The sequence below is a fragment of the Macrobrachium nipponense genome, chromosome 21 (assembly GCF_015104395.2).
Source record: "Macrobrachium nipponense isolate FS-2020 chromosome 21, ASM1510439v2, whole genome shotgun sequence".
NCBI lineage: Eukaryota > Metazoa > Arthropoda > Malacostraca > Decapoda > Palaemonidae > Macrobrachium > Macrobrachium nipponense.
The window spans coordinates 18379770-18403431 of record NC_087212.1 but is presented as its reverse complement, the minus strand read 5'-3'; the positions used below and the strand labels follow the sequence as shown (position 1 = coordinate 18403431).

Below are 23662 nucleotides of genomic sequence, written 5' to 3'. Positions count from 1 at the left end.
AAAAGTCATTCATGTTGTATGGTAGTATGTGTTGTTTACCACTGGATGTGTATTGGGAGTTCAGGGTAAAATTTTGATTAGATGTTCACATAGAAACTGTCATAAAATCTTTTAAAAAAATGAAATTTTTAAAATTCAGTGGATGGGGTAGAAGACTATGTTGTGGCAAGATGATGAACTATATTTAGAGAAAGATTTGGAAAGATTTTAAAAATGTAGTCATACAAATATTTTATTGTCAGTAAAATAATAATTAACATTATCATCCTTGGAATGGAAATTCATAATTTTCTATAATTCAATGTTTTTAAAATTATGTGGTATCATCAGTGTAATGTGCAAATTTTCAAGTAACGATTGATACTGTATAGCAATGTACCATAATTAATGTTAGTAGGCACAATAATTGGGCTTTTATATGTTATTTAAGATACTGCTATCATGTATCATGAACATGTCATTACCCCTGTAGTGTGGTGCAATTTATCTTTCTCTGAAATCAGGTGTTTCATTAACAGCATATGAAATGCAAATTTTTCACATTAAATGTTATCGTAAGCAAGAGTAGTACTTATTTCCTTTGACACCTATTAGCCGGAAGTGCTCATAGTAGTATATATTAATGTGAATTCTCAATCTGTTGGGTTATCATGAAATTGCACTGATGATACAAATGCCATAGTTTCTGCCTGGGTTAAATAGCACTCCATTCATTGTTTCATCTGATGGAAGTGTATGCTGTAGCATAAACAGAATACTGAATTTGCTTTATATACTCTATTTTATATTAATATTTGTTAATATGCCGAATATGTTCACCAAACCTATTTTAGATGGATATATTTGTGGCAGCCTACAGAATGTATTAATAGTACAGTAGTAGACTTTTATGCTGTAGGTTATGGTAGTGTGAACCTTTGTCATATTTTTTATTACATGATGGTTATTATTTAATATCACCTCCCCTCCACTTTAGATATCTTCTCTTTAGTATATTTGGTTGTTTTGTATGTGTTTATCAGCAACCAGTTACCAATCACACAGGAGGTCTGAACACCCATTTAAGGTATGTACAGAACTTCTTTAAGCATTTTACCATGTAAACATAAATTACAATAGTAATAGACATTATATATTTTATTACAGGGCCTATGGGAGACGAGAAAACAGGTTAAATCGTGAAGGTAACATTTATCGACTTCACAATAGTAATGATGATGATGAAAACAACACTTGGAATGGCAATTCTACACAGCAAATGTAAATGACATTTAAGGAAGGTGCCTTTTCTACAATAGATAATGAATGAATGAATGTATGAAATTTTTGAGCCATATGGCCTGGCACTAGGGCCAGAGGGCCATTCAGCACCTCAAACTTTATGTATAGTAGTAAATAGAGTTGCAAAATATTTGAGTGCTTTCACATTAATATAGGAAAAATATGAAATTGGACCATGCCCTCTCAGTTTTTTGGGTATGTCAAGCACAGTGGGAAATTATAGCAGTGTGAGTGTTTATGAGGTGCTTCTATAATCTTTGTTATACTATATCTTAATTCGTTATACACACTTCTTTTACACATGTTCATTAGCAGTACTCATAACGCCATCATCTTTATCTGTATTACCCATTATGAAATCCCAAGCCAGTTCTTATATTTTTCTAAGTTCTTAAGAAAATTAGAGTTTTACAAAGATGTAAATGTATGAAGGTAGGGGGAATAGTAAAATTTCTAGTATTTAGTAGTTTAGAATTTCAAGGTATGCCATTCACAGGTATTGTTATTGATTTATCTTGCCTAAATCCAAATCAAGCTGTGACTCATCTATTAGTGTTGAATATAATGGGGCGCTCATTTAAGAAAATACAATGGCATTTACATAATAAAACTAGTATCTATTTGTTTTGCAGCATTTGCGGATACTTACATAATTTTCTAATCAGCTTTCTTTTGAACAATGTGAATGACTTAATTTTCTAACTCCTGCAGTGTAGAAAACAATGTGTATTTAGGAATGAGGAAACAATTTTCCTTTTGTACCTGTTTTTATATGCAGAAATTTGTCTTCGCTGACTTGTCATGTATCACTACTTGTCACTTAAGTTTCAAATGAAAGATAGTAGTTTTTAAGTCTTTGCTGTTTGATTTTAGTTTGCTTTTTTCATCACAAGAGGTAAAGAAAACTTTTCTTAAAATTTAATTGTAATTTTAATACATTAGAACTCCGAAATTATGGACTTTCAGGACAGTACTCTTTGAATTTTTTAAATTTTCATATGCTTTCTGATTAAATCACAAGTTGATATATTACCTTGGTTACCTCCAGTAAGGTTATAGATTGAAATAAGAGTAATAGTACAATAAATTTTCAATTGGACCTCAATAGAAATTATTTGTATGTAAAAGAGAGGGAGAAAGATTTGAAGACCAAACACTACTTTTGGTACTGTATATTTCCGCACATGAGATGACCATTATATCCTAAAATTCACCCCTAAAAATTGGGGGTCGTCTTATACTAAAATTAAGGTGTGTATCAGAAGGCTAGCCTCAGCCTCGGTGCGATAACCACGAGTAATATGTGAAGATTCACATTGTGAAATAAACTGATAATAAAGGTAATTAAACCATTTTCACCTAATATATTATTTGCATATCTTCATAATAAATAGCCTATTTGAGGAACAATTCTATATCAATGAAACCAACTTTTATGCAATCCCAGCTGAGAAACTAAACATTGAGCTACAGTTGCGCTCACAGCAACCTTCATCTTTCGGTAACCTTTCAGAAATTTCAATGATAGTGTAATTATGGTAGTAATAACATTTATGATAATGTGATATTAATTTTTCATTAAAAGTTTCTCATACATATCACAAGATTCATCACATATGCCACCATCATAGGGATTCCAGTTTGGTTTTGGCGAGTCGACTTTTTACTTTCACATTTCCCCACGAGGCAGCATGCAAAGCTGTTTAGAACAATTCAGTCATATGAACGATAATTATCTACAATAATTATCATACATTATTGTATTGTTATTAGTGGTTGTTTGTGAATGGCGATGAAACATAAAAACAAAAACTATGGTTTCCCTTTAAGGAGACATATGGATGAAAAACTATATAGAATTGGCTTTAAGGGTATCAGCCCAGGGGTTGGGGGTTGTTTTCCAACCAAGTTGGCGAAGTTGTGTTTTTCACAGTACTATCTCAAAGATGATAATGTACTGCACTACCAGACGTAAGATGATGCAGATTTGAAGCATTCTACTAGGTAAAGAATGCAATTTTGCAAGTGCAGGTGGATAATGAAAATTCTGTAGCTCAAGAACTTAGCTTCTACTTTTCTCTTTAATGTCCCAAAAAATTTAGTTTTTTTTTAAATATTTTTTGCTCCTTCTAGTACATATGTTATGTATAAATATGTTTTCCCATATAAAGACGAGCTGGTTCTGAACTTTGGTCAACAACAACAAACACGACTTAGTTACACTCTGGCTTACAAGTATTATTTTATCATAAATATGCCTTGTAAGAAGTTTGGTCGTCGATGGGAAGCAAGTTCTCATAATATTAGCAAATACGTATAATGAAAGCCAAGAAAAGCACCCAAAATCACTGGGAAAGGTGATAAACACAAATAGATGCAATAATAAGATTCTACCAACAAAAGTTAGTGTAACTAACTCTTTTTTTATAGTTGTTGACAAGTCCAGAACTAGCTAGTCCCTTTTTTTTTCTTCTTTTTTTTTATATTAGAGGGGATATTTAAAAAAAATAGAGAGGACTAGGTGTCAGCTAGGCTTTTCAAGACACATTTTGAGTGTGACAGTAAGACAAACTTTGGCTGCGTTTTTCACAAAACATTAGTTTCGTATAATCAAATTTCTATAATTCAGCTATTTATGAATGAATTTGAATACTTTAAAAAGCATTATATTTAGTAATTATTTGAGAATAATTTCTCATGCTAATTTTTCCTTTTTATTTGTATTTATTTACATTTAATAATATAATTTTGTTTTTGTTTTTTGGTGCTAATTACTATTATTTTTTAAACAAATCTAACTTTATAGTTATATTCGTGCTGTTTGGTTCTTTGTATAAACTCTGTTTTGATTTTGAATATTTGAAATTGATTTATAAATTTGCAAAAAAAAGGTATAAAATATATATATATATAATAACAAATAATCCATTTTTATTCCTATTAAATTAAAAGTTTACACATTCCTTAAAGCACTATATATCAGAACTGGAATTTTCATTACGATAACTTGTGATAACCCAACCCTCCTAGCTGATACCCTTAAACCCAGCTTTCATAATTTACAAAAGGAATGTATCTCTGATAATTTAAAAAGGAATGTATCTCTGAATTAAGTTCCATTTGTCAACTAACAATAGTGATATTGTCAGTAAAAAGTGATCAGCTGATTATTTTAAGACTGTAAACAAACCCAGAATGCAAATGGCGCATCATCGCTCTGTTCATGTATTGTAGTATGATAATTCATGTAATATGATTAGATATATGTACTACAGTAAAACAAGTTTTATTAAAATTACTATTATTCTCAATACAACTATTATTCAGTTTGTGCAAGTGAATATTTATCACTGTAACAACTTAATAAGAGCTCTGTTAAAATTGTCAAGTTGTTACACCCTGCCAATTCTCAGTGGTGGCTTCCATAAGTAAAAATAAAATACATTTTTGTTCATCCCTCATGTAATAGTGATCTCAAGAAAGAATACTAGTAAATTAAAGCTGCAGGTTATAGCCAAGCCTGAATAAAACTAACAATGCTCAGGCAAAAACGATATCCAGAACTGGAGAAATCACACCTAATGCTTATACAAAAAAGTAATATACAAAAAAGTAATAGTTGTACGTTTTCAACCAAACCTTGTTAATTTATAAAAAAGTTATCTGAATTATATCTTTTATAAGAACTAATGGCAATGAAGGAAATATCGATAATACTCAATCAGGCGAGATTGAGAATGTAACCAATATCAAATGCAAATGGTGTACATGACAATGTGTATATTCTGTAATTCAGTAACAATATAATAATAGTATGTAATATTAATACTGTAATTTGATACAGCAAGCAAAACAACCTTTATTTAAGTAATCATTATTATAAATAATCTTTGTACTGTTTAACTTTTGCAAATAATCACTTCGTCAAAATAATTTGTTTTGTAATTCAGAAGTCCTCTTATATTACAGATATGAGATATATTCATGAAAATCTGCCATGATTTTTGACCTCTTATTATCTAAAGGCTGTCTTATAAATGGAAATGTACGGTAGTTTATTGCACTGTGATGTGTATTACAATTAATTTTAAAAATATATAAGTATTCATTCACATTTAAATTCAGCATATGAGAGAGAAATGTTGTTAGACTTGAAGCTTGTCTTCCCTACTATTAGGCCATATTCCAGACATCTTTGCTCATTCTCTCGCATTTTCTTTGACCACAACTATATATTACCTATTTTTATCAGTTGTCTATGTAATTTTTACTCCATATTGGACAATTCTGACTGAAAACAGATCTATTCAAAATTATGTGATAAAGTTGTTTCTTATGTTAGTTTTTATCTCAGAATAAGTATATAAATCAGAATAAATATATAAATAACCCCTCAAGTGTGTCCAGGTTTTTGAGGTTTTACTACTGACTTTAAGCCTTGTTCTTTTTTCTTGGTATCCCAAATTTAGGTTCCGCATTAGAGCTGTTCTTGTATGTGCTCAGAAGTTCAGTGATATGTATTATAATATTTGAGTCTCCAGAGTTGGTCATTCACTTTTCAGATTTTCACTTTATTTACAGTTAGCTCATGAACTGTGATACCTATGTGTAAAACATAATTGCGAGTTACACTGCTATTAATTGTGAGAGAGAGAGTTTAGTAATACAATACCTGAATTGTGTTTTTGTTGTGGGTATTCTTGGTAATGAAAGCGGTTACATTTTACTTGACAAGATACTAATACTGCAGAAAAATGCAAGTCATCTGTTGTAAGGCTAAATGTCAAAGAAGTAAAATATATAGATATATTTTTATCCATTGTTATTTTCCTTCTTTTTCTTTCATATTTCATTAACCTACACCATAGTGAACAAGCATACTTAATGAAGGTATCATATGCTCAGTTGAAAGTTACCTTATCAAAAACACCTGGCAGAGGGTAGAATGGAATATTCAAAAGTATACCTTTGAATATTTTCCTTGCCTAATTTTTTCTATACGTATGCCACAAATGTGCAATCTACTCATCTACACGCTGTTATTGTTTACTTTTCCACCCCACGCCACCACCATCTTGTCTTCTATGATGTGAAACAATTTAAATACATCAAGACATTTTCTATAATCAAACACATTTCCCATACATTGAACATTGATCATTATTCACCAATACAGAAAATAAAAATGAAATAACACCGACTAAAATGACATTTTAAATCAATTCGTATTTTTCATAGCTAAAAAACCTGAGGTCTTAACAATAGGATAATCTTATGGTGCCAGCTGGAAACCAGCTAAAATTGATCAAAGATTGTAAAGCAAGGAATCTGTGGCATCTGGCAACTTATGCGTATATGAGGTGGAAGCTGGTTGTCAACTAGGCGTAGTATCTCGTGATGCACTAGTCTATCCCCCCAACCCAGGAAAGAGAGGGGCAGCTAGAGGTGGGCAGTAAATGTTAAGACCTCAGGTTTGTTAGCTATGAAAAATACAAATTGATTTCAAATTTGTCATTTGCTCATATGCAGAACAAACCCTCTGTCTTAACAATAGGATAGACATACTTGGAGGGAGGTAAAAGTATCCTGAACCAGCTGGGAGTCAAACCACCTGACCACCCTTCCTAGAAGAATGAGTTCTAAAGAAGAGGGCTTATGCCTGTGAGAGAGTAGACAATCAGATATCTAAAATCTCGGCCATCTGGGTTGAAACACAATGATAATGGTCAGAGTCATTGCATTCCAGGAACAAGAAAACTTTGGCTGTTCAAGTAACAAATCATATAAGCCACGGGGGTTTGCTACCACTCCTCATTCCCCTTGCTAGAGAGGAGCCGTTGCTGCTGAATAGCAGGTTTGTCTATTGTATAGTAACAATGCAAAAACCACCACCAGTATGACCATCCTACTCACCTGCATTAGACCAGTTCTAGTATATGACGTGTGTATCTTCAAACCACCCATAGGAAGAAGGAAAAAAAAAAGAAAAAGATGCCAGCCAACTTGCTCATTCTCTCTTCCACACAATCGTCTTTGGTAAGATACAAACCGTCCCGCCAGGGGCACCAGGTGATTTACACTTGTTGGGCAGCCACCAGTGGGGGGGGGGGGAATTGTCCAAAGATCTGTGGGCAACTTTGTTTAGGTAAAAGGAAGTAAACGTGGACAGTCATAACCAAGAACCAGCGTTCAAAATTCTATGAAAAGTTTTTCTTAAATGCCAGAGAGGAACTTATACCTCTGATGTCATGTGCTCTATCCTGCGCAGACTCAGTGACAGAACTTTCAAGTGCGGAGTAAGCCAGTTTAATCATCTCGCGTAGCCATAATGAAATCGTGTTCTTGGACACTTTCCCTCTGGACCGACTAGTGCTAACAAAAAGTCTACGGCACCTAGGTCTCGGGTGATGAATCCTTTTCAGATAAAATGAGGCAAATCTGTCGTCATGCACCGAAGGATTCTGGGCCTTAGCCATGAATTCTGAGACAAATTTGAAAGCCACAGACCCCAAATCCCTGGTGTGTTTAACATCATAATTACGTAGGCCATGAAGCTCCCAAACTCTTTTTGAAGCAGCCAAGGCCAACAGGAAAACCATTTTGAGTGTCAAGTTCCTGTCTGATGAACAACATAAAGGCTCATAAGGAGTACGAGTGAGACTTCTCAGAACAAGAAAATGATCCCTCGCGGGCGGCTTGAGTTCCCTTGGAGAACAGGACTGTTTGAAACTCCTGAATAACAAGGAGACTTCCCAGGATGAAGAGATGGCTACGCCTTTCAGGCACAACACCTAGCCCAAGGCTGCTCTGGTTTGAGGCTAGGTGAGGAGTCACTGACATCCCTAGTCACACTCCTATTCTCATTTTCTTTGCCATGCTACCCATCACACACTCAAATCCTTTTGAAGAACTTTGACAGTGCTGACATCATCTGTTGAAAATTCTCCTGCTAAGGGGAAGCAACAGATGGAAAGTTCCTACCAGGTGTGACATGTAATGGAGAAGAAGCAAAGATAGCAGGTAATGAAGATGGTCACCTCTATGGGAGATGACATAGATTTCTTTTTACCCCTCCTTTTGAACTTTAACCATCGAGAAGCTGGCCATACTTTGCATTCACTACAAGTCAATATTCGAAAACATCCTGGTTCTTTACACTTCAAAAACTGAATGTGGGTTGATGGCAACCAGTGACAAAAACTTCCCACAAGCCTTCCCTTTTCCTGTGCATTGACGAGAAACAGGTTTCCTGTTTTATTTCATGGCATGAGTAAAAAAATAACAAACACTTGAAAATTCACTTCTGTTTCACAGAGCAGAAAACATTATACTACATATATTGGGAGAAAACTAAGAAATTGTATGTGTGTACACAAACCCGAAAGCAGCACTGCCAAACAGATGCGTAAACCAATCCCCAGCCACGTGATTTCATGATCAAGAAACACTGATTAAAACTATTCTCTCTGAGCCAAAGTTAACTCACAGAAGTAATAAACAACACTTTGTTAGTAAAACATCAGTTCAGAGGAAGGCAAGTGGAAAAACTTATAATCCAACAATGTAACAAGTAAGCGAGAACCTACAATACTCGGTGTATAACAGCATGTGAGCACCACACGGCTACAAAACAATTGGAAGTACTGAGGTAATTATAGGCCGTAGGTAGCTAGTGAAGTTCTTCAGAGTGAATTTACTCATAGCTGTTATGTGTGTGCGCGCCTCTCGATCTCCTGTCATAAAATTATGTGGGTTTGTTTCTGTGTTAGAACAAATGAGCAATCAAAACTTGGCCAAAGGGAACAAAGTGGAAGAATGTGGCCAATAAACATGCTTAAAGTGCTGGTATAGCAATATGTACCAGGACTAGAAAGTGCAAAATTTAAACTGTAAATTACAATACAAAAATAACAGCCGAAACAAACAAACTGGTAAATACTGTAGCACTGTAAACTTGGAGTAAAAAGGAATGTCTGCAGAGGAGGGTAGATAAAAAGGCTTTTCCTCTTTCTGCAATGGATTCGTCTGCAATCATACCCTTGGAGGAGGGCTACCTTTTGACCACCTACCTGATCAGAGGCCATAATTTCCTTTTCAATCTCTCCATTAAATTCTTATTCTGTCTTCTCCAAATGGCTACAGTTGTGATTGAAGAGGTCCTCTTCACTACTAGACTCACTGGTTACTTGATATCCTATATCTTTAATGGTTTGCACTAACCACTGATTTGCTTTTGCAAGAATCCTCTCAACTGGTCCAATGATTTTCTTACCTAGCTAGGCTTCTCTCATCCATTTATGTAACTGGAACCCTGACATTCTGTTAAGTAGAAGGTCCAGTTGACACCTAGAGTAGGTTACTCTGCCTTGCTCCTCCACAACTGGGTTCCTTGTGTTGTACTGACATTATCCACTAAAATGACCACTTACTGGTTGATCAGTTCTCTCACTGCTGGTGCAAATGCTTTATTGTTGAAAATGATAATGCTTTTGGTATTTCTTCATGGGTTGAACTGAAATAACTGGAAGTGGTAACTGAAATTGACAAATCTTTGGTGTGTCGTATTGAAATACTGTAGTTCCAATACATACCACAATAAAAGATGAAAGATCAAGAAAGGAAATTAAAGATAATAGCAAAACATGAAAATGCATAATTAAACTCACAACAGATGGAGAAATCAAAATGACAACTTTTAACCCTCTCGTTGTTGTTGTTGTTGTATGGTGCTTTTACGTTGCATGGAACCAGTGATTATTCAGCAACGGGGACCAACGGCTTTACGTGACTTCCGAACCACGTCAAGAGTGAATTTCTATCGCCAGAATTACACATCTCTCACTCCTCAATGGAATGGCTGAGAATCGAACCCGCGACCACAGAGGTGGGACGCTAATACCACACCAACCACGCCACTGAGGCGCTTTTAACCCTCTCGTGATCTGATAACGCATAGAGCATCAATAAATTTTTTTCCGTAAGCGCACAGATGACGTGCCTGGTGCATCATATGTAAGTTATTTTTGGGAAAAATTCATGAAAAAAAAGTCAATCGTAGAAAACATAGTTGACGCCATTGGGTCAACAGATGATGAATCTCGAAGAAAATGCAAACCCAACGCCGCTAGCTTACTTAGCTACGATACAAAATATCAACATAAGTACAGGCAGTTCTTGAGATGCGCTGTAAGCCAAAAATTGTCGTAAGCCAGAAAATTATAAAAAACCCTTAGAAAACCTTACTTTTATTGCTTTAGGTATATTAAAATCTAGGTAAACTACATTTTTATTGCATTTTTCATAAGAAAAACCTTCAAATACTGATTATTTTGCATTTTTGGAGTAATAGTTTTTCCGTCAGATTGATGGCGTAACCCTAGAACATGCTTCGTAAACCTGGAAATAATAGATGATGAATATAACTGAAAAGTGTTGTTACCTTGGAACGTCGTAAGCCAAACCCGTCATAAGCCAGGGACTGCTTTAGGTTGGAAAATCTGAAAATTACACTCTTTACAGCTCATTAGCAAAAGGATTTATAGCAAAATTATTGCTTCTATGTAACAGATCAAATATTTCCACACAATTTAAGTACAAATCAAACTCCCCAAACCTAATTATTATATTTTTCATGATTATTTCATAAAAATATCTACAATTTTTCTTTAAAATTCACATTTATCCACAGCGTTTTTATTACTGTATTTCTAAGCCTCGTAAAGATGTTCTGATTGCTTTTGGAAATAGTAAGTCAATCATTTGCCAACATAATAGCACCAATCAGAAACGTATATCAGTTATAGTTTGGACTTACAAACCTGAAGTTTTTACATACAGGGAAATCTCACAGAGCAAGCTTGATCCGGTTTAAAAATTGAAAAAGGTTGGTGGCATGGGTGCTAATATTAACCAATGAAGAGAGAGTAGGCAGAACCTGACCTCTTTCCCTTTTGCATACACTGTATGAGGGGTGGCTTGAGATAAGCCACTGATGTAGTAACCTCAGGCTTGCAAGTTACAAAAAATAGAAATTTATTCAAAATTTCCCATTTGTTTATAAACGAAACAAACTACCAATCTTTATGTATGGGGAGCCTTACTTCTGGTAGGAGGCTAAAGTAAGCTTTAGAACTGACTGTTGTTCAGCTCACCTGGGATCACTGCCTGGTCAATTATTAAGAGCACAGGAAGGCGTCATGTGCCTCTGATTTGTTAAGTGAAAGATTTCTCAACAGCCAGACATCCAGGCTTTGATACAGTGGGAACTCCAGTCCACATTGTATCTAGGAAGAAAGGAAAAGAACCTGTAATCATTGGAAACAACAACACTAATGGTAGCAGCTACCAACCTTGTTCTATTGTCAATCCCTCGCTCCCCTTGTAAGAGGGAAAGGTAGGACTTGCTTCTATTTTTCTAAATTTTTTATTGTGTAGGAACAATCTCTGGATCAGCTACACAACTTGTTGAGCAGTCACCATCAGCCCCAAGGAAAAAGTGTCCAAGGACCTATGGGCAACGTCCTGTATGTGGGAGGTGGTGAAGGTCGTTTAACGAAACCCACTTACCAGCCCTCGATACCCTTTGAACCGACATGTTCTTCCTGAAAGCGATGGAAGGGCCGAAGCCCCTAACATCATGAGCTCCTGCATGCACTATATTGGCATATGGATTTTAAGATGCACTGTATACTCATTTAATTACTTCTCATAGTTAAAAGATGATGATGTTCTTGGACACTTCTTTCCTGTTCTGGCCTGTGCTAACAAAAAGTCTTCGACAATCAGGCCTGAGATGTCAACCTTTTTAGATACCTAGCTTTGCAGTACCCTAACAGAACGTAAAAGTAACTCGTCTGGATCATTATCAAAGAAGTCTCTCAGGGAGAGTATCAAAAGGATTTGAATCAGTCATCAAGAACCGAAGGATTCTAAGTCTTAGCTATGAATTCCGGGATGAATTCAAAGGCTACCAACCCCCAATCCTTTGAGTATTTAACATTAAAAGAAAGGTCATGAAGCTCCTCTTCTCTCTTCGTTGAAGCTAAGGCTAGTATGAATACTGTCTTGATGGTCAAATCTCTGTCTGATGAACCTTGTAAGGATTCATATGCTGCTAAGGACCAGGGTTATATCCCAGTTGGGAGGCTCAAGTTCTCTTGGGAAACAGGACTACATATTTGAAATTTGAGGAGTATAGAGATCTCTCATGAGGAGGAAAGATCTACCCCGTTCAGGCATACCACTAGCCCTTCATGGCTGACACAGAGAGTAGCTGGGTACAGAGGAATATACAAGAAAGTCATGACTTACTGAATAGAAGTTCCAACCAAAGAGAAACTTTGTTGACAACACCAATCCCAGCCAGTAGACAGTCCATTACCACTGGTACATGGTTGTAGACGATTTCCTGAGATAGCCAGACATCCCTGTTGCTACTCAGATAATACTGAATACTCATACCAAATCAATATAATTGACAAACATTACAAGTCTGAAGTGCAGCATGGAAATTTGAAGACCTCTGATACATTTGTACGCTTAAAACTAAGGCAAATTTATGAAGAGTTTTTAACAGGGAAAGCAGGGACTCCTAGCAAACTCCACCAATGGTGTGACATCTGGCTGAAGGGATGATGAAGGTTGACAGAATGACAGAAAAGTGAATTATTTGGAAGCAGCAAGACAGACCTATATGAATGCTCATGAAACCATGGAAAATGGGATGAATGTAGACCTAGGAAAAAGCTAACAAAATGGGATGAATGTAGACCTAGGAAAAAGCCAACTTACTCTTTATATAAAGTCTTCCTATTAGTTACAGAGTAAAGTTAAATTGTTGTCAACTCTCTAAGTTTTCATATTCATTATCCTGTTCAAGACACTAATACAAGTAAGTAAAGACATCCCCAGTTTATTCACTCTTTCCTTAATTCATAGCGCCTTGAGAAACTAACTTTACCACAGCATACTGTCCTAAGCAACCTGACTCTGTGATTATTCCTGATCTACTGGGATTACACTGCTAACAAAGTATTAATCCTCAGGATCTGACAGTAAAGGAATCCGTCAGGATGCTTTATTAATAATAAATTGCTACTGAACTAGGGAGACTTGAAAGCTAGAGTAAAACAAAGACACCTCCCAAAATCTAAGAACAAACTGGTATAAAATATATTTTCTTGCCAGCCCTTCTCTTTCACAGGGATAAAGGATGAAAGATTCCCACAATCAGCATTACAATCCCAACTAAGGACTTGAGTAACCATGACAGCTCCATTTCAGACCTCACAGTTTGGTATAATTTCCCCACCAATTTAAAACATTTGAATGAAGGCAGCCTTATAAGCAAGCTTACAAATCATCCTGACACTATTAGTTCAAAACTGATATACTATGATATAATTTCCCACTAATTTGAAACATTTGCATAAAGGCAACTTTATAAGAGGCTTACCGAACATTCTGACCTATTAATACAAATTTGCTAAACTGACTACCGACAGTGTCAAATTTAGGAAACAAAATAGAACAAATGCCCAGCAATTAAATGTGTGCATTTGAAAGCAAAGACAAGTGAGACATCTAGTTACTGATAATTTAGTCTACCAAAGGAGCTTCATCAAGAGGGCAGGTAATAAAGGGTGTTTAGAACATCCCTTCAGCCCCTAGCTGCACCTTTAGCATTTTACTTTGCCTTCATTCTCAGTTCCTTTCTTCAGTCTTACTGACCAACCTCTCTAACTATAACCTCTAACTGCAACTCTGGGGTTTTCTCCCAGTAACATCTTTAGAACTTTTACTCAACTCTTCATTTTCCTGAACTCTCTATGTTGCTGTCCTGCCACTCAAACTCCCTCTTTTTCACTCTCCTAATTGCTGAATGACCAAAAGCGCCCCAATGCTTGCTTTGTAGTCTAAATTTCATGAGGAATTTCATCCTCATGAAAAAAACTCTGAGAATCCTTCTGAATATGGGCTGTAATTTCATGTTGAATCTACTCAGCAACAACAATGTGCCAGTATTATGTATTTAAGCCACTATTTCTTCCACTTCTTAACAAGTTTCATGTTACCATGTGGACAGATTACAGATAAAATCCTCCACAAATAAGAGATATCTGATATCAAAACCAGACGTGCCTTTTAGCTGAAATTGGGGCAACACTCCAAATAACCTAAAAAAGACAGACTGAAATTAGGTAAACACTCCAACTCAAATAAAAGGACTTAAAAATGACATGATGTATTTATTGTTTCAATTAGTAGATGACTGCAATAAACATAAAATGTTTTAAAACTAACAGGCTGCATTAAGTAACTAAGAATTGACTGGCAATGAAAACAAAGTACTGAGTAAAACATTTCTTATTCAATGGTTGTTGCATCAAATGAGGCCTTGACAGAATGGTATTAACAATGATAACAGTTTATGGTAAATTCATGTTTAGCCCTGGGTATAAAGTGTATATACTTATAGACTGTTCACCTGAGTACTGTAATTATGTACATAAACTAACATTCAGTTTTACAAATATAATCTGACAACTTCTTGCATAAATAAAAAAAAGAAAAAATACATGAGATAATTTACTTGGTCCAGTTCCTTTGAAGCCCTGCTGAGTAATCAAACAACCTTGTATTAAGGAACTCTCCTCTCATGTCTAAAATAAAATGCATGTACTTCCCTTTCACCTTTAATGGCAGATAAGCAGTGGATGACATCCTACTCTGCCTTGCAGATACCTGAAATAAAATAATTAAAATGCTTAACAACAAGGTCCTTACAGGAAAATGTCAACTACTCAAATACCTTATAGCCCACAATGCAATCATGCAGGACTCAAGTGCTCTTACCAAAATATTTCAAGTAAAACTTATCATAAAATAGTTGTTTAAAAAACTATGAGTCAGCAAATAAAAATTCTAAAGAAATATGCATCAGCAGAGAAGACCAAGAGGTTGTGTGTTTTTACCACTGGAGTAAGCAGACAGTAGACATTACCAATGGAAATGACTAGACTATATTAGATGTCACTAACAACAAGAAACACCCAACGAGTCACTCGGTAAATGACCATTCACAAACAAATGACTGATCTCTATCATAATTATGATGTGTATCAAGCACTGATGCATAAGCAAATGTTTTGAAAGATGACAGATAGAACTGTGTCTAAAATCAGCGGCAATACACACATTACTGAACTGATCCAAGGACATTTACACATCAAAGGAGGCTACCACGTGAGGTGTCCATAAGCATAAACATCTCAAGTGTTAACACTTGCAGACTCCATTGCTCTGACCAAATCTCACACTGAAGGCAGAGAGTTTCAGTTATGACCATAATAATCTTGCAATTATGGTACAGGAATAAAATTCACTACACAGAACATTATTTCACAGCACTACTTCCCCCTCAATATTTATCCAGACATCCCTAGAACGCAGAGGTACACCTTTCGAAAGATTCTGGTCGTCCAACCACCAACAAAGGTTTTCTCTCACTTCCAGAGACAGAGGAACCATTAACAGGGGTGTCCCCCGCCGGAGACCAGAATCCTCCCAGTCTCCATTGCAGAGACTGAAGATGGAAGACGCCCATGAAGGACCAGCTTCTACAGGGATGACAACGCTCCCAGAAGAACCTTCCACTGATGAGCTGACTGATGTGGTTCCGACAGGAAGTTGCGAGCCATCACCCGCAACTTCTCCAATTTCTGACCCAACAGGAAAACTTTTGCCACTGTCGTATCGATGACCATGCCCAGGTAGAGAATCCTTTGACTGGGTACGAGGTTCGAATTTTCCTGGTTGACTACGATGCCCAGTTCCAGACAGAACCGAAGTAGACAATCCCTGTCCTACAGCAGCTTTTCCCTGGAAACTGCCAAGACCAACTAATCGTCGAGGTACCTCAGCAAATGGATCCCCTGAGCATGGGCCCAACTGGACACAAGAGAGAAGACCATTGTGAACACTTGAGGGGCTGTTGTCAGCCCAAAGCATAGGACTTTGAACTCGAAGACCTTGTCCCCAAGAGAGAAGCGAAGGAATTTCCTGGACATCGGATGAACAGGGATTTGGAAGTATGTGCCCCGTAAGTCTATCGACAGCATGAAGTCACCTTCCCTCACAGCTGCCAACACTGAACGCAGGGTCTCCATCTTGAAACGTGTCTTCCTGATGAAGTGATTCAAGGTAGATAAGTCGATCACAGGTCTCCATCCTCCTGACGCCTTGAGCACCAATTAAATGTGACTGTAAAAGCCCAGAGACGGATGCAACACTTCCTCTATTGCATCCTTGTCCAGCATCTTCTGCACCTCCTCCTGAAGAGCCAAGAACTTCTGAGAATCTGGAGGATATGCCTTCCCAAGCTGCGGTTTGTCCGACAGAGGAGAGAAATCGAATGGCAGTAGGTACCCCACCCGAAGGATATCTACCACCCACTTCTCCGCCCCATAACTCTGCCACTTGGCCCAATGGTCCGCCAGGCACCAACTCCCCCAACGCACAGAAGAGGTAGAGGCGCCTAGCCTACCAATGATCTCCTTTACCTCTGCCCCTTCTTGGCCTAAAGGAATGAGAGCAAAAGGGACGTTGATCCTCTGACCTAGGCTGAGTCGAACGGAAAGGCCCTGCTGAACTCGAACTCCTCGACGGCCTACCAGGTGACGATCTTCTTGACTGCTGCTGGACAGGGGGAAGAGGAGGAGCCAGACGTCTCCGAGGACGAGACTCCGACTTAGACACGGCCTGGTGCACCAGTCTGTCTTTGGTGTCAGCCCAATGCTGGCCTATCGCATTCAAATCAGCAGAAGGTTAGCCCATAAATGAACACTGAGGTAAGCCATATACAAAAATGCCTTGCCTCTGGACTGCAACAGATTGGCAAGAGAGGATACACTCACCAACCCTTCTGGGGACCTGTCAGAAGCTATCTTGGCAATGACCACAGACCAGAAGTCCAGTCAAGAAACCATCTGCAACATGGAGGCTGCCGTAGATGCCAACGCTGAGGCATCCTGTGGAGACAAGGATGAAGCCACTGACCTCACCTGCCAAAGACAAATCCTGGCTTCAGGCGAATGATGTCTGGGTTAAGATGGCGCAACATCAAAAAAGTAGAGTTCATAGTATAGTACTTCCTATGCCTTGTGAGAGGCAGGAGTAGTAGCTTGGCAGAGCCCCTAGAGTGAAGCAAACCGTCCCGGTCCGAAACAGAAGCGTTAACCTTATGCAAGACCGACTGGACGTGCCCTGACAAGAGAAGCTGAAGAGATGATTTGGTATCCTGCTGGCTCCTACCAAGCTTCCAAGCAAGGAGTGAAGACGACCGAGCCTGAGACATACTTTCCAAATTTTTGAACACACAAATGAGATCAACAACTTCCAAAAAGGAAGACAAAAACTCTTACGTGTCTCCCTCCTCCTGCTCCGGCAACGGCGACCGACAACGAGAAGAATGTGTAGGCTCCTCTAAAGCACCTTCTTCATTAAAATTAATGATAGGATCAGCAGCCAAACAGCCTGAAACACCAACTAACCTGTCTGGGCTGGTTCCACACGTCGGCTCCCAAGACGAACCCACTATAACACTACGTTCTCCTCCAACAGATGAATCATTAACATGTCCGTGAATGGTCACGGCCGTAGCAGACTTACGAACGTGAGTTGGAGAGGAATCCCGAACACTCAAGATCAGAGGAGAATCCTTGAGAATTGAAATCTTAGAAGCATCAGTGAGCGGGTTGAGTTGAGTATATCTTAGTTTTACCAGACCACTGAGCTGATTAACAGCTCTCCTAGGGCTGGCCCGAAGGATTAGATATTTTTACGTGACCAGGAACCAATTGGTTACCTAGCAACGGGACCTACAGCTTATTGTGGGATCCGAACCACATTGTATCGAGAAATGAATTTCTATCACCAGAAATAAATTCCTCTGGTTCCGCGTTGGCCGAGCCGAGAATCGAACGTCGGACCACCGGATTGGTAGCCGAGCGCGAAATGCACTCGGCCAACGTGGAACCTATCAGTGAGCGGGGCAGGCAAACACTCCTACTGCAGCAACTTCGCACTCACCACCTTCGACCTCTTGACAGGCGCCTTGAGATCATTACGGCAACAAATAGACCTTGAGAGAAGAAGGAGCACTTGCATCATGTGCATGGACAGGGGAGGTTGCAACACGCTTGCGATGTGCATGGACGGGTGAGTTTGCAACACTTGAAATGTGCACAGACGGGGGAGGTTGCAACACGCCCGCGATTCAATGCAGAGGACGAAGCAGCCGCTGCAGATTACACAAGGGAAGATACACTAACACTCTATGAAACACCAACACTCTCGAGAACACTTCCACATTGTTCCTCCCTCATAGGTGAAGAAAGAGCAAAGTTCTTAGCCTTTCATCGCTTGATACGCCGACGTGGCGTAGAAGGGGAATAGGGAGAGGAAGACAGTACGTATTGGTTCCTTAAACGATCTCTTCGCAGGAGGCGGGGACGAAGTAACGTTTCCTTCCAATCCTCCCAATTGACAAGGCAGCCAACTTATCATCCAAAACAGAGTTCAACCTCTTAAGCACTGCCTGGCATATAACCTCAGACTGATCGGCAAGAGTAGGCTCCGATGACATGGAAGGGAGAAGTAGCGAACTGGGTGGCAGAGATGACGTCACGACTGAGAGAGGCAGTGCTCAGAAGATGACTGGGAGTGACGTCACAAGTGGTGATGACGTCACTGCTTCCCCTCGGTGTGAAGAGGAAGAGATGCCACTGGCGGAGGAATACACAATGACGAATCCCGTCCAACTCGAAGAAGCGGCAACAGTCACTGGCGGAGTAATACAAGATGGCTGACCTCAGCTACCCACAAAGACGAGGCCGAGAGGAGAGGGGGGGGGGTAGTGAACCTCCAAAAAGTACGCAAGCAACCCCTCCAAGGACAGGGTACCCCATAGCCCGAGCGTCTTCCAAATAGCCGCCACCTTGGATGCCTCTGACTCTTGAAGAAATGAGAATGATGAAAAAGCCTCCCCCTTCCCGGGAATCAAATTAATTCCTGAAGAAGAATGGGCGACATTACAAACATCAGCCTGGCGGCCTCCCGATACTTCCAGCAACGAATCAATGGAAGAAAAGGAAGGAGACACAAGAACAACGCTACTATGGGGGTTGAATACTGTAGGAGATGAAGCATCGGGAAGAGCCGAAAAACCTTTCCATGAAGGAAGAGTCGAAACCCTAAGATGTTTTCTCTTGCTATAAAATGACTTCCACTGCTCTTTAGGCCATGCCTGGCATTCTGTGCAAGGATTCGTTAGAGTACAAAAATTAGAACGGCACCTACTGCACGTGATGTGGGGGTCAGTCACTGCCGAAGCCAAAAAACGAGAACACAGAAAACCTGGGATTCTGGGGCACACATGTTGACGAGGCCAAGAAGGAGCAGAAACAGCCATAATATCAGCCAAATACACACACACACACACACACTAAACACAAGCGAAACAGGCAATGAACCGGGTAAAGGCCACGAGAGGTTAACACGACTCTCGCCCAGGCAGTCAAAGAAAAGACTGACGCGTTGTCGTAGATGAATAGTCTTCGACCATTCTACACCCAATCTAAGCATGCATTGCCAGATATCACAAGATTCCTTGCTTTCATCTGTTTTTAAACCAGATCCAGCTAGGCACTAGAAATTAAGGGATTTTGACGGAGGAAAAATCTATTTCTGGGGAGAGACCTGTGTCGCCCGGTGAAAAGGTCCTTCTTAATACTTTTCTGATATAAATAATTTCCAAATATACCAGAGAAAGTTAAACCATTGGTATGCAGAGGTTACTACCCTCGCGCGAGCACCTCAAGGGCGTCGTGTATAAAGAAAGGGCGTGTGAAAGCCACTAAACACAGGTCATCTTCCAATTAGATTACTCCTTCGTCAACATCATGAACCACGTGGGATGTGCCGACACAACGGTCTCCACCACACCGCTCCGACTCACCAGTCCCCGCCCGATGCGAGCGCCATCTTACATCCTTCTGTCCTAGATTTCAGTAATGGCTTGGAAAGGAATGGGATGGGCAACAGGGTAGGGTTTCACCGGGCGACACAGGTCTCTCCCCAGAAATAGATTTTTTCCTCCGTCAAAATCCCTTTCTGGGTCGACTGTGTTCGCCGGTGAAAAAATACCAGAGAATGCCTTTCAAGCTCATGAATTGAAATTAATAAAAAGGATAACGAAAACATCATTAATAGATCCATCTTCATTAAGTAATAGTAGCATATAAACTTAATGTCTAAAGTTAAGAATATAACTTATAAATAGCTCAATCTCTAAAAATGCATCATCAATCAATTCTATTTTTAAACTTAAGAATATAACTTATATTATAACTTAATTACTAAATATGTATACCTAAACAAAAATGTAAACGAATCATATACATTTAATAATCTAATATATACAGGTATGATTAAGCCGAATCTAAGAATGAACGATATCCTAAGGAGAAGCATGATACTTGGTTGGCTGAATCTTGATCTACGAGGTGAGAGGCATCGTGGCGAGAGTGGCAGGTAGAAAGGTGACAGTATAAGGAATGGGACGAAATTGAAGTAAGGAAAGTTAGTCAGATGAGATTAAACTCCCCGCCGCTATAGTGGAAAATTTTAAGGCTTGAATATTTCTTAGATAGTGGCGTTTAAAGACCCGAGGAGATTTCCAAACCCGTATACTTCTTAAGGTCATCAAATTCATATTTTGAAAATAATTAATTGAGGTAGCTATAGCCCGAATATCATGAGCATGTGGAAAAGATTCTGGATTAGCTTGCTTTATGAAGTAGAGTATTTGCTGTCTAATACTTGAATTGAGATAGTACCCCCTTTCTCTCTGGCAAATAAATGACCAGAGGAACATGAGGAGGATCTAGCTAAAAATGCTTTCAGAGTTACCACAGGACATAGGGATGTATCCTGAGGTAGCAGAATAATTTTCCAAGGAGACCATCTATTTTGAGGATCTTCATTTTTAGCTAGGAAACTCCTATCCGGCGAGAGCAGTACTTCTCCTGATGGGAGGAAATCTAAGTTCTCAGGATTACGTGAGAGAGCTGCTAATTCTGATATTCTGGCACCTGAGGCCATGGCTGTAAGAAACAAAGTTTTCTCAGTAGAGAAATGTAAGAGCAAGATTCGTTGTGATATCCGAGGCTAGTTTTAAAACATCGTTTAAAAACCACGTGACCTTTTGAGGACGAATTGTAGGTCTAAGTCGAGCACAAGCTTTGGGAATGGATGAAAAATAAGAATCTGCTAAATTAATATTAAATCCAACTTGAAAAATCTTTTTCAGAGCCGACTTAATCGTAGTAATAGTACTAGCGGCTAGGCCTTTATCAAATAAGGTTTTAAAAAATGAAATGGCCAAATTTGGGGTCATTTGAAGAATATCTAAATTCTTTATAAACTCCGCTAATTTCTTAACAGCCGAATCATATTGCCTAAGCGTTGAATCCCTTTTGTCAGATTCTATGAATAAGACATTCTCGGATCGATATTTGCATCTTTATGAGCAGCAAATTTCATGAAGTCCACAAAGTTAGGGTTTGAACTACTCTTGAGGAAGCTGACACAGTCTGAGTTTGAACTATTTGTGTCAACTTTGGATGTGGGATCCGTCTGGGATGGAGCTTCAGCTCTAGTAGGAGCGGAAACCAATTGCTTTTGGGCCAGTTGGGTGTTACTAGGGCCACTGTTCCTTTGAAGAAACGTAGTTTGTGTAACACCTTCATCAGAAGATTCACTGGAGGGAACAGATAAATCTTCTGCCAGTGGTTCCATCTAAGGTTAATGCGTCCATGGCATAGGCCTGAGGGTCCAGGTTGGGGGCTACGTAGCAAGGAAGTTTGTGGTTGGTGCATGTCGCAAACAAGTCTACCTGGAGATCTGGAACTAGTCTGGTTATCCACCGAAATGAATTCATGTCTAGGGACCACTCCGATTCTAAAGGCTTGGTTCTGGATAAAGCGTCCGCTATAACATTTTTTACTCCTGCCAAATGTGTTGCTGACAGGAACCAGTTTCTTTTGCTGCCAAGGAAAATATTGTTACTAGAGCATGATTCAGATCGGGGGATTTGGAAACCGCCTCTGTTTATGCAGTGGAAACTACCACTGAATTGTCTGAGACTATCCTCACATGACTTGTCTTGTGGTGATGCAATTGTTTCAAGGTTAGAAACACTGCCATTGCTTCCAAAACACATTTATGTGAAACTGTTTCATATTGAGTGACCAGATCCCGAAACATTTGGTGTTGGGAGTAACCCCCCCAAACCACTGAGTGAACGCGTCTGTATGAATCGTCACTTGAGGAGGGGGATTTGTAAAGGAACTGATTTGGTCAGTTTCTTGTACTGTGTCCATGGGAGTAGTCTCTTTATTAAAACGGAGGGAATTGTAGATACTTTGTCTCTTAAATGTATCTTTGCTCTCCAAACTCGATTGATGTCTTTGAGTTTGGCTTTCAGTAGGACGTCTGTTACTGAGGCAAATTGGAGTAAGCCGAGAATTCTTTCTAAAGCTCGTCTTGTTATCATTTTGTTCTTGATCAATTGTTTCGTTGCTAATGCTATCTCTTTGGCTTTCTTGGGTGGAAGAGATAGCTTGTGCTCTTCAAGTCCCAATGAATCCCCAGCCAATCGAACTGACTTGCTGGTTGTAGCCGGGATTTTTCGAAGTTCAACTGAAATCCTAGACTTTGCAAGAACTGAATTACTTTGTTTGTTGCTTTGTGGCAATCTTCTACTGTTTTCGCCCAAATGAGCCAATCGTCTAGGTAGGCTACTAGCAGTATTCCTTGGTTCCTGAGTTGTTGGTAATACTGTCTCTCCTAGTTTCGTAAATATCCTGGGAGCAGATGTTGAGGCCGCGAACGGCATCACCTTGAATGCATAGGATTTTCTGCCTAAGCGGAAGCCTAGGTAGGGAAAATGAGAAAATTTCTTTTTGCCATCGGAACATGATAATAAGCGTCTGTAAGATCTATAGAGGTGGTGACGGCCCCACGGGAAGTAAGGTCCGTACCTGTGAGACAGTCAGCATACGGAACTTGTCGCAGAGAATGTAAGAATTCAGTTTGGACAAGTCCAGGACTACTCTTCTTTTGTTCGAATTCTTCTTTGGAACAGTGAACAGACGTCCCTGGAATTCAGGCTTTTTACTCTCTTTATAGCTTTTTTCTGTAGGAGATCTGGTGTATTCTTTAGTTGTAGGTGTCTGAAAGAAATTCACCGGAGGAGGTGGGGACCCCTTCTTCCACTTCCAACCCAGACCCTTGGAAACAATACTGTGTGCCCAAGGGCTGA

At 39.0% G+C, this 23662-nt stretch overlaps 2 protein-coding genes across 3 annotated transcripts in view; one reads left to right on the top strand and one right to left on the bottom strand.

Annotated features, from left to right (window-relative positions):
- The window catches only part of LOC135197818 (UBX domain-containing protein 4-like), a 186552-nt gene extending 180458 nt beyond the window's left edge, over positions 1–6094 (top strand). For both annotated transcript variants that reach the window (XM_064224951.1, XM_064224952.1), the window contains exon 11: positions 1147–6094. In XM_064224951.1, the coding sequence (XP_064081021.1) occupies positions 1147–1264 (118 nt within the window). In that variant the 3' untranslated portion in view covers positions 1265–6094. The remainder of the gene's footprint in view (positions 1–1146) is intronic.
- Positions 6095–14513: 8419 nt separating this feature from the next.
- LOC135197817 (transmembrane protein 223-like) overlaps positions 14514–23662 on the bottom strand; it is a 61876-nt gene continuing 52727 nt past the window's right edge. The window contains exon 3 of the mRNA XM_064224950.1: positions 14514–15024. Coding sequence (XP_064081020.1) covers positions 14869–15024 — 156 coding nt within the window. The 3' untranslated portion in view covers positions 14514–14868. The remainder of the gene's footprint in view (positions 15025–23662) is intronic.